Source organism: Cavia porcellus, unplaced genomic scaffold, assembly GCF_034190915.1.
Source record: "Cavia porcellus strain 051 isolate PalLab524CR breed Dunkin Hartley unplaced genomic scaffold, mCavPor4.1 scaffold_37, whole genome shotgun sequence".
NCBI lineage: Eukaryota > Metazoa > Chordata > Mammalia > Rodentia > Caviidae > Cavia > Cavia porcellus.
In genome coordinates, this window is record NW_026947520.1 from 10852045 (window position 1) to 10865711 (window position 13667).

Below are 13667 nucleotides of genomic sequence, written 5' to 3' on the forward strand. Positions count from 1 at the left end.
CCAACTGGTACTTTTAAATTTGAAACAGCTGCCTTAGCACTGGGGAGGCTGAGGCAGGGGGATCACAAGTTCAGGGACAAACCGAGGCTCCATAGTTCAAGGCCAGCCTGAACCATATAGCAAGATCTTGTCTTGAAAAAACAAAAGAATAAATAAATTTGAGACAAGGTCTCAGTAGTTTCTCAAGGTTGGCCTTAATAAACTTGCCATCCTCTTGCCTCAGCCTCCAAAGTAGGTAGGAGACATAAATCACTATGTCCAGATAAAAGTTCATTTTTATTTAGTAAAAAAAACTAAAAGAATTCACTCTGTCCAAAGGTATTGGCAATAAGCAAGTATAGAATAAAGATAAAAATAAATCTTTTAGGTTAGCCTTTATGTTAATTAATTATATTAATATTAATATTGGAAAGCCAGGTGTGTGGTACACTTCTGTAATTCCCAGCTACTCTGGAGGGTGAGACAGAAGGTTTGGAACCTGGCCAATTCAGCAGACTCATGTCTCTAAATGAAATGAAAGGGTTTAGAGATGTACCTCCATGGCCGAGCACTTGCCCAGAGAGCTTGAGACCTTGGGTTCAGTCACTCATGCTGGGAGTGGGGGGGTTAATGGAGAAAAATCTAAATGTTTGTGAGTGTTAACACATAATGGATACTGATAGGATAATGGCTTTTGATTATATATGAAAAAGGTAATTTTATAATCTTGGTGAAAGATATTAAGTGGGGAGAAATATAAAAAGAATATAGTTTATTTATTTATTTTGGTAGAGGAATCAAACTCAAGACCTTGTGCATACCAGGCAGGCACTTGTGCCACTGAGTAATACTTCTGGCTAGACAGGATATATTTTAATTACTTACATTACTGATGTTATGTTTAGATCTTTGGTGACAGGGGTAAGTATTCCACAAAAATTTACTGTTAATTTATGTAAAAAAATTAGAATTGATGGCATTATTTATACATTAGAAACTAGCGTAACACTCACAGAAATAGTGTTTTATTAAAACACCAATTGTGTTTTGTTCATTTAGTTATAGTTTATGATGTTTGAATCACTGCTACATAACGTATTCTTCCTTTGGCTTATGTAGATATTTGCTTAGGTATGTGCTTATGTATTTAGAGAGGGTGTTGCTTTATAGCCCAAGTTGACCTTGAACTCTCGATCTTCCTGCCTCGCTGTCCCCCGTGCTGGGATGATGAGGTGTACCCCTATGTCCAGCGGTGCTTCATTTTTGAGGGCAGAAGTGCTGAGTGTATAACCTGGTAATGTGTGGGTTTATGATAAAGCTTATGGTAAATCAGTCATAACTAATCATTTTTCAGATTTATAACTACCTCGACAAGTATGTGGTTGGCCAGTCATTTGCTAAGAAGGTGCTTTCAGTCGCTGTGTATAACCATTATAAGAGAATATATAATAATATCCCAGCTAACCTGAGGCAGCAAGCAGAAGTTGAGAAGCAGACATCTTTGACACCTAGAGGTTAGTGTTTTTGACAATTGACCAGAATAGAGATTTCTGTGCTGAGAAGTAATCTTCATTTTTGACTGCTTGCTTTAGTCTTAAAATGCATTTGATACAGGCCAGCATTTCTCAAAGTGTGATCACTTTTCCTTTGTAGGGCATGACATTGGCACATTGCTGGTAGCATTTTAAAAAATGTAATAGATGTGCATAGAAACTGCTAGAGTACATTAACTTGTAGGTAAGGTAGGTGTTGTTAAAATTTTTGCTTGCAGAAAGTTACATGTACCTGGGTTCTACATCATTAAACAGAATATATTTCTTATTGAGGCTGTCAGTAAACAGTGTTTGAAAGAGGCTGGAGTTTTTAACTTAGCAGTAGAGTAACTGCCTAGCATGTGCAGGGCCCTGGGTTTGATCCCTGTCACCACAAAAACAATCAAATAAAAAGCAAATTGAAGGCCACTAGTGTGGAGTTTGAGTTTTTGTCTTTGAATTATAGAGTTCACCACTAGTTTACCATGGATTTACTATTTATGTCTCTGAGTTCTTGGGTTTGGGATATAGAATTTCATTTGCCTAAGTCAGGTAGGTGGAGATGATAGCTGTTAATACAGCATACCCAGCACTCTTTCTTTTCTGTTTCCCAGGGACAGAGAGCAAGGGTAAGGGCAGATTGATACGTGATTAAAGTTAGATTCTAATATACCCAAATACTGTGTAATCTCAGTGTATATAACATATGAATTATAGAAATGACTTTATTAAATGATTATGAGTAGAGTAACATTGTAAACATTTATGTTTTTATTTTGAAGTTCTACCAAACATTTAAATTCTCCCACCTCAGCTTCCTTACTGATGGGATTACAGCTGTGCACCACCACACCTGACCAGGGCTTCAGTTTTTATAAGATCCAGATAGCACTGTCTAGTCATGGAGCAAATTATTTCCATGGTTTCTTCAATCAGTGTTGATCACTTTGCAGGCTTTTGGCTAAGATCAAGTGTACTAATCAGTATTGAAGTTGCTCTAGGTGCTAAAAGAATAAATATGATATTTATATATAATTTTTATAAGACAAATGATACTGTTTTCTTAAAATAGCAATTTTTTCCCTCTATCAAACATGAATATTAGCAGTTGAACAGCCGTCATTAGCCTGGTTTTGTTTTGTTTTATATAGAAAGGATGTAGTGTATAAATTCTTTCATAATGGGAATAACTGAAAAATAGTGGTAACAAGAAACTATCGTAAATCTATTTAGAAGGCAGGAAGTGGGATATTCATTGTTTCCCCAAACTCAACAAATACGTCATATTTTCATGTTGCCATTTTTTTTGTTTTCCTTTTAGAGTTAGAAATAAGAAGACGGGAGGATGAGTACAGATTCACAAGTGAGTAATCTTTCCTTAGCAGTCCTCTGTAGTCTTCCTTCCTATTGAGATTTACCTCAGCAGGGTGTCTTAGCAGGAGTAAAGATATACATGTATTTGCATGTGTATTACCCAGTAAGTGTGTTTTATTCACACATGGTATATAAATTTATCATTTATGGTATATATAACGTGTGAGCAGCTTTTAGTGCTAATTTTTGTTTTTTTAATTTTTTTTGTTTTTTAATTTTTAAAAAATTTTTTAAATTCAGTTTACCATTGTCTCAACTATACAACCCAGAGGCACTTGGCCACTGAGCTACATCCTTAGCCCTTCTTAATTTTTTTTTTTTTTTGAGACAGGGTCTTGCTAAGTTGCCCAGGCTGGACTGAAAGTAGAAATATTGTTTCAGTCTCCCAAGTAGCTGTTAGTGCTCCTGATTGTGACAGTTCTAAAAGTATAACTTGGAGAAATACATAGTTTTCCCCTATAAACATAATACAGAAATTGTATTTTAAAAAATATGTAGTTTACTAGTCTATATTTACCTACCTATCTAGCTTTCTTTCTTTTTTTTCTTTTTTTTGCCAGATCATAGAGTTGGCCTACTGTGATTACAGCTTTGGGGGAGGCAGATTATCTTCTAACTACTCTGCAGAAACTATACTGTTTATTTTTGGTATTTCTGAAATTTATTATATAGTCTTACAAATTATGAATAAGCTCCATTCACTGTCTCCAGCCCTTGATTTCCCCTATAAGCATCAAATGTTATGATGGAGGGTGTGGAAGGACCTGGTACACCAAGGAGAGAGCCCCTTCAGACGTCTTGCACCCTTTGGAGGTAGATATAGTTGTTGCACAGAGGCAAATATTCCAGAGCTATCATGATAAGATTCTCGTGGCTATTGGTTGTATTAAACAACAAAGGAAATTTGGTTAAGTTTCATACGTAAGCAGTATTACATTTCTACTGCTTGAAGTGTACTACATACACTGTGAGTTGTGGCAGATGACTGGATAACCATGACTTTTATGATATGTAAGAAAATTACATTGCCCCTGGTTATTTTTAATTTATGGAAATACCATGCATGGTAAAATTTAACAATATAATCAGTGTAATAGAACTAGAATATATGTAAGATATAAATAATAAACTTTAGGTGAATGCATAATTTATATTTCATAAACCAAAAATATCAAATACTTACTTAGTATTATACTGAACTGGACTGAAACTAGCATGTGTAGTAAAGAAAGTATATAGTGAGTATTTTGAAAGACCTATCATACAATGCTTGTAACAAATTAATGCAATTTATTTATTTATTTATTTGGTTGGTTTTGATGTAATTTAAATGTTGACAAGTAACAGTTTTAAAGAACATAGGTAAAAGCACTTTATGATTATATTGACTTGGAAAACAAATATTTCAAAAACTTACATATAATTTATCATTATGTATAGTTTAATTGTGTTCTGTGTTTTTAATAAAAGTTCTAAAATTAGACCAAAATCATATATAATCAGAATTACTCTTTTAAGTCCCTTTGAAAATCCTCTTAGATACCAATGTACAACTCATAGGCTGATACAACTTGTTTTTTCTCTTTCACAGGAACATATTTTAGTTTAAGTTGAGCACCAAGTGACATCCTTACCTTGATTTTAACAACTATGTCATATGAATAAACACTAGTAAAATAGTAGTAATAAGAACAAATTCTTCTGTACCACTTAGTAAAGTTGTCAGGTACTGTGCTAAGTACTTTTTATATATAATCATTTAATCTACCCTGAGCCTGTGAGAAAGCAACCGTTCTCTTCATCCTCCTTTTACAGATGAGATAACCAAAGGGCAGAAATGTTAAGTAATTTGTCGTGGCCACACAGCAGATAAGCTGCATGCCACTGACCACTGCCAGGCTGCTTGCTGATTTCCTCCTTAAGAGCTGCTTACAGTGAGAGATGTGTAGGAGTAGGGACATGATGGAATGATAGCTACCATCCATACCACTGAAACCATTCCTTTTTAACTGTAACTCTTGAGTCAATTAAATACTTGCACATTTATCATATAGTCCCATTATAAGTAGTATATTTCTTTTAATTTTGTTGAAATTATCTAGGTCATTTTTTCCCCATTGGGCAGAGCCAAACTAAAGCCAAGACCCTTCCTGTATTGTTACAATATTGAATTAGATTTTGCTGAAATTAAAAAAACAAAAACAAACTGCACTGGTTAGTGACAACTTAATTGAACTCATACAAGAGACCAGATTTTCTTGCCTGATTTGGTTTCTAATGAGACCTAACATTGTGAATTACACACTAATCGTTAACTCTCAAATGTCATGCAACTTAAATTCAAATGTTAACTGAACCTCTTATGATGGCTAGAATAACCCTTTACCTTAAGTAGGAAGATGGTTTGAAAGTTATAGCCAAGTAGAATGGGATCATCATAAGTATGTGCTGAACTGTTTTTCTGTTGTTTTAATTAGAATAATGTTCTGTAGCTATGTGTGGTGGCATGTGAGTGTAATCCCAGCATTCTGGGAGACTGAGGCAGAAGCATCATAATTTTGGACACAACTTGAGCAATTTAGTGGCTTAGACCCTGTCTCAAAATAAAAATTAAAAGATGGAGGCTGTAGCTGAGTATGAAGGCAGTGGACTCAGTCCCCAGTACTGCCAGGGGGTGGGAGCTAAACGAAACAGTACTAATATTCTTGACCCATTTCTTAGAAACAACCTAAAAATAAGACTTAGAAAAAACCAAGTAGCCAGACAAAAGCCTGTAATTCCTCAGGAGACTGAGACTGGAGAATCCCAAGTTGGAACCCGGCCTGGGCAACTCAGTAAGTTGGTGAGAACTATTGCCAAAAAAAAAAAAAAAAGGAAAAAACTAGAGATGTAGTTCACTGTAATTCGCTGGGTTTAACCTTCAGTACCATGGAGGGGAAAGGGAAGAAGGAGATATAAATAAATAACATGATCACAGATACTCATTTTTGTAGGTACACACCCGATAAACTGATAGCTTACCAGCAATATTCCACCTAGTAAAGCATTGTGTCTGTGTTAAAGGAACTAGAAAGAGTCAGTTGAACTTCAGTAAAATCAGAGAGTCAGATTGGGACCATGAGGAGTGAGATTTGCTATATTTGGCCTGCCTGATACTTGAATCACTGTTAGATGTGAAGATACTGTGACGGTCCTGTGTTCAGTATTTTCATGTTCTGGGTAAGGAAGCAGTTACAGGACTTTCATAGCCTTATAACCACAAAGTAAGAGCACTGAAACTAAGTTCCCTAATTCTCTGCACATTGTTTTTTTTTTTTTTGTTTGTTTTGTTTTTAACTTTTTTGACACTCTTTTTCATTCATACTGAAAACAAAAATCCTTTAGTCTAATCTTTAGAGTACCTTTGAATTAGCTAGGTGCTGGTGAATAGCTGTAATCCCAGCACTTGGGAGTCTCAGCTAGGCAGCCAGCCTGAAACATGGACTACATAGGAAGTTCGAGACCAGCCTGGACTGCATAGCAAGACACTATTCATAAAACAAAACAAGCCTGTAATCCCAGCACTCAGGAGGCTGATGCAGGAGGATTGCTGTGAGTTTGAGACCAGCCTGGGCCACAAAGTGAGTTCAAGCCCAGCCAGAAATACACAGGAAACCTGTCTCAAAAAGAAAAGGAAAAAAAAAAAAAGTGCCCCAAATCAGTTTTTTTTTTTTTAGCATCTTCCAACCATGTTTTTGAAATTGATACCAGGTATTACTGCTGTTTTACAGAGTGTGAAACAGAATCATAAAGTCTGTATGATTTGCCCAAGATCATTTAACTGTTTTAGAGACAAGGAAGCCATAACCCTAAGATCGTCTAACTCCTGACACTGTTCTCCTTCCATTATACTTGTAACAGGTCTTATATGTTCACATAAATAAGGGTAAAAAGAATCCTTTTCTTGAGGTGCCTTGAATAACCATGTGTGTTGTACATTTTCCACTAGATAGTTTGAAGTTTTCTTTCTCTTTAGAAAAGACCTAATGTTGAAATACATTTTTCTAAGTAGATTCTTTGAGCATCTATGGGGCAATTTTCCAAGTAAGTTCAAGTGTAGCTCTCATAGTCCCCTTGCGTTTTTTCAGAACTACTTCAGATTGCTGGAATCAGCCCACATGGCAATGCTTTAGGAGCATCAGTGCAGCAACAGGTGAACCAGCAAATACCTCAGGAAAAGCGAGGAGGTGAAGTATTGGATTCTTCCCATGATGACATAAAACTTGAAAAGAGTAATATTTTGCTGCTTGGACCAACTGGGTCAGGTCAGTAACTTCTTAGGAGATTTTTATGGCTCATTTAAAAAAATTAGAATATCAGTTATTCTCTGTCTTGTGTGTTGTGACTGGGGGATTTCAACTCTTAAGAAAGCCCAAGGATGTCTTCTAGATATGTTGTCACTATTCCTGTTTAGGGTTCAAACTGATTTTGAAGCATTGGCATTGCCCTTCGGACCAATCCCTGACTTCTTAACAGGAATAATGAGACATAAACAGATCTGAATGACAGAGAAAATGTACCAGTTAGCAGCTTTACTATATGCTATCTGAGTTTATTTTGCCTTTTTGTAAAAAAATTGTAGCCCATTTTATTTTTACTAAACATTTAGTTACTGTTTCTGTTTGTAGGTAAAACCCTGCTGGCACAAACTTTAGCCAAATGCCTTGATGTCCCTTTTGCTATCTGTGACTGTACAACTCTGACTCAGGCTGGATATGTAGGTGAAGATATTGAATCTGTGATTGCCAAACTGCTCCAAGATGCCAATTACAATGTAGAAAAAGCACAGCAAGGTATGTTGTCAGAGTAGTTTGTTTGTTCTTACATTTAGTCTTTTTGGAAAAAGAGTCTAATATTCCCCTCCCCTCTAGTCTCCTAATGCTGGGGTTGGGGTCTGAGTGGGGACGTGGGCAAGGCAGGAGAGTACAGAATGGATGAGTCTAGATGCAGTTTAGCCTGTTGACTGACCCACAGGATCTCATAGGTGCTGTTTCTCTTTTGTCATTGGTGCTTACATACATGAAGATCTCAAGCTCTTGTTCAGATTCCTTTATGAGACGAGCATGCATGGAAAACAATAAGCTAATATTTTGCTAGTACCAACCATGCACATACCTCATGCTTCCACACTGCATCTGAACTTTCTATGATAACATGGGGTACATTCCCGTTGTCGTTCCTTTGTCATATTCAAATGGTCTGTAGAATAAATTCAAAATAATTGCAATTTTTAGTATGAAAACTTGAGTAACTTTGCTGTGTAGTCTAGTTGAGCCTGTCCTGTGTTTATCTTTTTCATATTATAAATAGAATCCTCCTTAAATTGTAGGAATTGTCTTTCTGGATGAAGTAGATAAGATTGGCAGTGTGCCAGGCATCCATCAGTTACGCGATGTGGGTGGAGAAGGCGTTCAGCAAGTAAGCAGTTGAATATTTTGTTCAAGCCCACTAAAAGGAAGGGAGTACATCAACCTCCCAAATATTGTACGTTTGGTTTCACCTTTAATTAGATTCTGTTTTATTTCTCTCACCCTAAACTTCACGTACCATTTTAAAATAGCTCACATCCAAAAAGAAAGTTATTAGTGGTTTTAAATACAAATTACTTTTCTTAGGAAGTTGAAAATATTTTGAAGAACAGAAAAAAAATCTTTGTTGTTTTTATTCCGCAAAGTCCAAGTTAAAAATGTCTAGAAGGGAAAAATTAAATATCTAGAAGACTTTCGAAGAAAGTTCTGATTCTAACTAGATATAAAACTATACATGCATCTTACTCTTTCCACTTAGAATATAGGTATAAAATAAAGTTTCATTCTTTGCGGAGTCTTAATGAAAATCATAATGATCTGCTAAACAACTTAACCTTTTAACAGTAACCAATGAAATAAGCTAATGGGTGAAGAAAATTGTGTTGTCTTTTTTGACGGACGTACAGAAGTACATCTGCTCTCATGAATGTGTTCTCCCTCTAAATGTTTTTTATGGGGGCATTGTAAAATGTAGATAATTCTCAAAGTTTAACACAACACTAGAAGCAGAGTAGAATTTTTATTTATGTGGAAAATAAAAGCTTCAATTATTTTCTTTTCTTTTTTTTTTTTTTTTTTGTCTTTTTTTTGTTTTTGTCAGTACCAGGGATCGAACTCATAACTGCCTGCTTGCGAGGCAGGGGCTTATGCCGCTGAGCTAAATCCCCAGCCCCCTGCTTCAATTATTTTCAAATTGTGAATGTTCCTACTATGTTTGGAAAGCATAATTCAGTCTTTATGTCAGAGTTATGACTTCACTATCAAAAGCCACTTCTTAGAATGCCTCTTTCTGAATACAGTTTATTTGGAGTCCTGTAACCACTTCAGATAAGTTTATGAATTATTAAAATGTGATAAGGGCACTCGATTTTCACGTTAGTTGTAGGAATGTGGGATTTTTCATTAGTTAAGCTCATTGACCATAACCACAACCACATATTATTTTCCTCATTGAATCCCATTGTCTAACGTATAATATTATACTTAAATATGATAAAACTATAAACCATTCATTCTTTATTTAGGGCTTACTAAAACTTCTAGAAGGCACAATAGTCAATGTTCCAGAGAAGAATTCCCGAAAACTGCGTGGAGAAACAGTTCAAGTTGACACAACAAACGTCCTATTTGTGGCATCCGGTGCTTTCAATGGTTTAGACAGAATCATCAGCAGGAGAAAAAATGAAAAGGTAAGTTTTTCTGAGGTATTACTCAGAACACTTAAAGAGTTACAGAGGTTGGGTGCTCAGTTTTTGCTTCCATGTCTGGTGGCTGTCAGTCATTGAATTTTAGAGCACATCAGAAATGTATTTCTAGTTGTTTTAATTTTAGACTAGTAAATTAGAGGATTTCAAAGTAGCATTGATGTATAGGCATTTTATTGTTTTATTTTTTGTACCTAGAACCAAACTCACAACCTCATGTTTTCAGGCAGACGCTGTGTCACTGAGCTGTATCCCCAGTGCCTGGGCATTTAAAAAATAGGAATGGATGAGCTCAATTTTATGTTTTATCTAAGGGTCTTATTTCTTGAGGCCATTGCTGTATCAATAAAATTCTGTTCAAGGCCAAGACATTGAAGAATGTACTCCTGCCCTGTTCATTAGGGCCCGAGAATACAATATTAAATATAGACCTATATGAAACATGAATTTGTTTACAGTTCTGTTATTCCTCTTTCTTATGACTTTTCCTAGCTCAATTTCAATCAGTAAATACCTGTTTTATATTGTAAGGACTTAGGTTGTTAAATGCTCAGGTGATTCCTCCATGAAGGTTTTCTCAGTCACTTTGCCCAGTGTGTGGACTTTACCCCAGTACATGATCTTCTTTTCCATTGCCACAGAGCCTGAACAGTCACTGACCTTGTGCCCGGGTCACTGTACTGTCCTCATGTGTTCTCCATCTAAATAACCCCTGTAGGTAAAAGCATCTTCAGGTGTATCACCTCAGTTTTTATACTGTTTAATAAGTATTAATATTTACTTATATAAAGTAAATGTGTATATATACTTAGTTCTATAGATAGTAAGTTTTATTAAATTTTTAAATTCTTGAAAGAGAGATATTGTGCTTCCTGATGCACTGGCTGCCCCCGTGCACTATTCCTTAGAAAATTAGAGGAATAGTGTCTCAATTTGCTCAAGCTGCTGTAATAAAATACCATAGATTAGGTGGCTTATGAACATGAGAAATTATGTCTTAAAATTATATCTTACATTTATGGAGCCTGAAAAATCAAAGATCAAGGCACCAGCAAATCCACGTCTGATGAAGACCTGTGTCCTCACAGTGGTTATCTTCTCACTATAACTGCATATGGAGGAAAGGCAAGGCATCCCTCAGGGGTCTGTTCATAAGAGCACTGATCCTGTTGGTTTATGACTTACTCACTTCCCAAAGAGCTTGTCTCTCAATACCATTACCTATATGACTAATACCTAAAAGCATACCATTCCATACCAGTAAGAGAATTTCAACAGATGAATTTCTGAGAGGCACAAACATTCAGTGCAGTGCAAACCATTTTTAGTTTAGAGTTTAGACTGTGTTCTCATATAACATGTGCTTTTCTTGTTCTTTGTTTTGTTTTTTGAGACAGTCTTTCTTTGTAGTTCAGGGTGGTCTTGAACTCACTATGTAGCCCAGGCTGGCCTTGAATTTATGGTGATCTTCCTGCCTCAGCCTCCTGAGTGCTGTGGTTATGAGTGTGCACCACTATGCCCTGCTTCTTGTACTTCTGATGAAAGCTGCATGACACACCAAAATCAGATCTTTCATTACTGACTAGAATATAGATCTCTTATATTCACTGTAGCAAGCCACATATACCTTTAAGTACTTCACCTTTTCCAGCAAAGTTAGCATTATTTTCTGTCATCCTTATATGTTTCTTATAAAAATATGAATTATTATAATTCACAGGTTGATGTATACAGCCCTAAATCATGAATTGTGGATTTTCTATAAGACTGTTTATTCCATAGGCATTATCTATTTTAACAGTACTACAAAATTAATTTTGGTTTTGAAAAAATTACTTTCATTTCATACTTCTTACATCTTTTAGAAATCATACTTGACCAGAAGTCTTGGATAAACCCTGCAAAATCATTGTATGAGTTCTAAGGGACTTCCTTTTCTAGTTCTTACCTGTTTTTACTAGAATTCATTCCATGAGAGTCAGTTACCATGTAGTGGTTCTCAGTTCTGAAGGCAGGCAAACATGGGTTGAAATTGTGGCTTTGCCACTTAGAGTTATAAGGCCTTGGTCACAGTATTTTTTGTTTGTTTGATCACAGTATTTAACCTCCATAAACTTATGTTATACCTTTGTAAAACATGAATATATCAGAATTTTCCTTATAGAGTTGTTGTAAAAGCATGTTAAGTACTTAATGCAGTTTAACTTTATTCTGTTTATAATATGCGTCATTTCTTTGGCAGTATCTGGGGTTTGGAACACCATCCAACCTGGGAAAAGGCAGAAGGGCTGCAGCTGCTGCAGACCTTGCTAACAGAAGTGGGGAGTCAAACACTCACCAAGACATTGAAGAAAAAGATCGATTACTACGTCATGTGGAAGCCAGAGATCTTATTGAGTTTGGCATGATTCCTGAGTTTGTGGGACGGTTGCCTGTGGTGGTTCCTTTGCATAGCCTGAGTGAGAAAACACTTGTACAAATACTAACTGAGCCCCGGAATGCTGTAATTCCTCAATACCAGGCTTTATTCAGCATGGATAAGGTTAGATTTTTATTTTTTAAAGTTTATTATTTTCATAATTATTACTATTTTTGTAATTTATTATTTTCTTGCCAGTGAAATTCTACATAAACCTAACAGATTAACAAGAGATTCTGCCCATTCCTCACTAAGTGTGGATCTAGGAATCCAAGGATACACATTCCATGGTATCATGTTAGATACTAGGAGTTGGTTTTATCTTTCCTGAATTAAAATCATTATAAAGTCCAAGGCTACATGGAGAAATGATGTCATTAACCTACCTCAGCCCCTCTACGCCAAGTACATAAGGTGGTTCTTTCAGCCTTGTTACTTACTCTAAATGCTTTTTTTTGTGACATACTGTGTATACTATTGTCAAAGAAAACCTTTTGTAGCTCGCATGTTTATATCCCTGTAGCAGACATCCAGAGATCACTGTAGCTCACACACCCATTCAGCAACATAAGGCTGAGGTTTCTGAACCCAGTGTCTCATCATTCCTCCTCTCTGTTGCCACTGCCTGAAGTGAAGCCCCTCTACTGTGTTCACTGTGACTCACCAGTCTGGCTCCTGATTGGGCCACATGCTTGGCGCACACACACGCATACACCCGCCCCCATCTCCAGACTCTGAGAGGTACTGTCTTCCACTTCCAGAAGTTATTGATAATTATTTAGCATGGTGCCCTGCAGATAGATACTGAGTTTTTAATATTGATCGAGTGAGTAAACACAGGCTAGTTATTTTATTCCTTGCTTCAAATCCTGCTGTGATCTATTACCCTTACTTAGAGATGCTCCCACATTGGTGATCCCTTAGTGTGTCATGTGCATGTACTATAAATATTAGGGGCTCAGCAAGTGTTGAAAGAGTCCTGGAAAATCCATGTCAATCTAGAAAACCATGTCAATCTAGAATTCAAAGATTAACAACAGACTTGTGATTTCATAATACTGGCAGCATTGTCACCTAATTGATAAAAACAAGTATTTCTTGAAAGACAAGGTTCTAAAACACCATGAGAAATAATTACCTCACTGTTTGACTTCTGTTTTGCAATTTGTAATTTAGACAGAAAGTGTACCTTTGTACAGAGGGAGAATGTTAGTAACACTCTTAAAACATAATAGGGGCTGGGGATTTAGCTCAGTGGCATAAGCGCCTGCCTTGCAAGCAGGCAGTCGTGAGTTCGATTCCTGGTACCGATAAAAAGGAAAAAGACCAAAAAAAAAAAAAAAAAAAAAAAAAAAACAACAAAAAAAAACATAGTTATATGCCAAGTGTGTAGCTCAATGGTAGAGCACATACTGTCCCTAGGTTTAGTCCCTGGCACCAAAAACACAAAAAAGTTACAGGATTCCAATTAAGATTTTCTAGTAATCCCAATGGAGTGCTACTCAGCCATAAGTATAAAATTGAGACTATATGGGCAAATGGATGCACCTAGAGACCATATGTAAATAAATAAATCACACTTGCATGTGTA

At 36.1% G+C, this 13667-nt stretch overlaps 1 protein-coding gene across 1 annotated transcript in view; it reads left to right on the top strand.

Moving 5' to 3' along the window:
* Positions 1 to 13667, top strand: part of Clpx (caseinolytic mitochondrial matrix peptidase chaperone subunit X) — a 39769-nt gene that overhangs the window by 20577 nt on the left and 5525 nt on the right. The window contains exons 5-11 of the mRNA XM_003463486.5: positions 1334 to 1493; positions 2833 to 2874; positions 7013 to 7189; positions 7553 to 7717; positions 8254 to 8342; positions 9478 to 9642; positions 11900 to 12199. Coding sequence (XP_003463534.2) covers positions 1334 to 1493; positions 2833 to 2874; positions 7013 to 7189; positions 7553 to 7717; positions 8254 to 8342; positions 9478 to 9642; positions 11900 to 12199 — 1098 coding nt within the window. The remainder of the gene's footprint in view (positions 1 to 1333; positions 1494 to 2832; positions 2875 to 7012; positions 7190 to 7552; positions 7718 to 8253; positions 8343 to 9477; positions 9643 to 11899; positions 12200 to 13667) is intronic.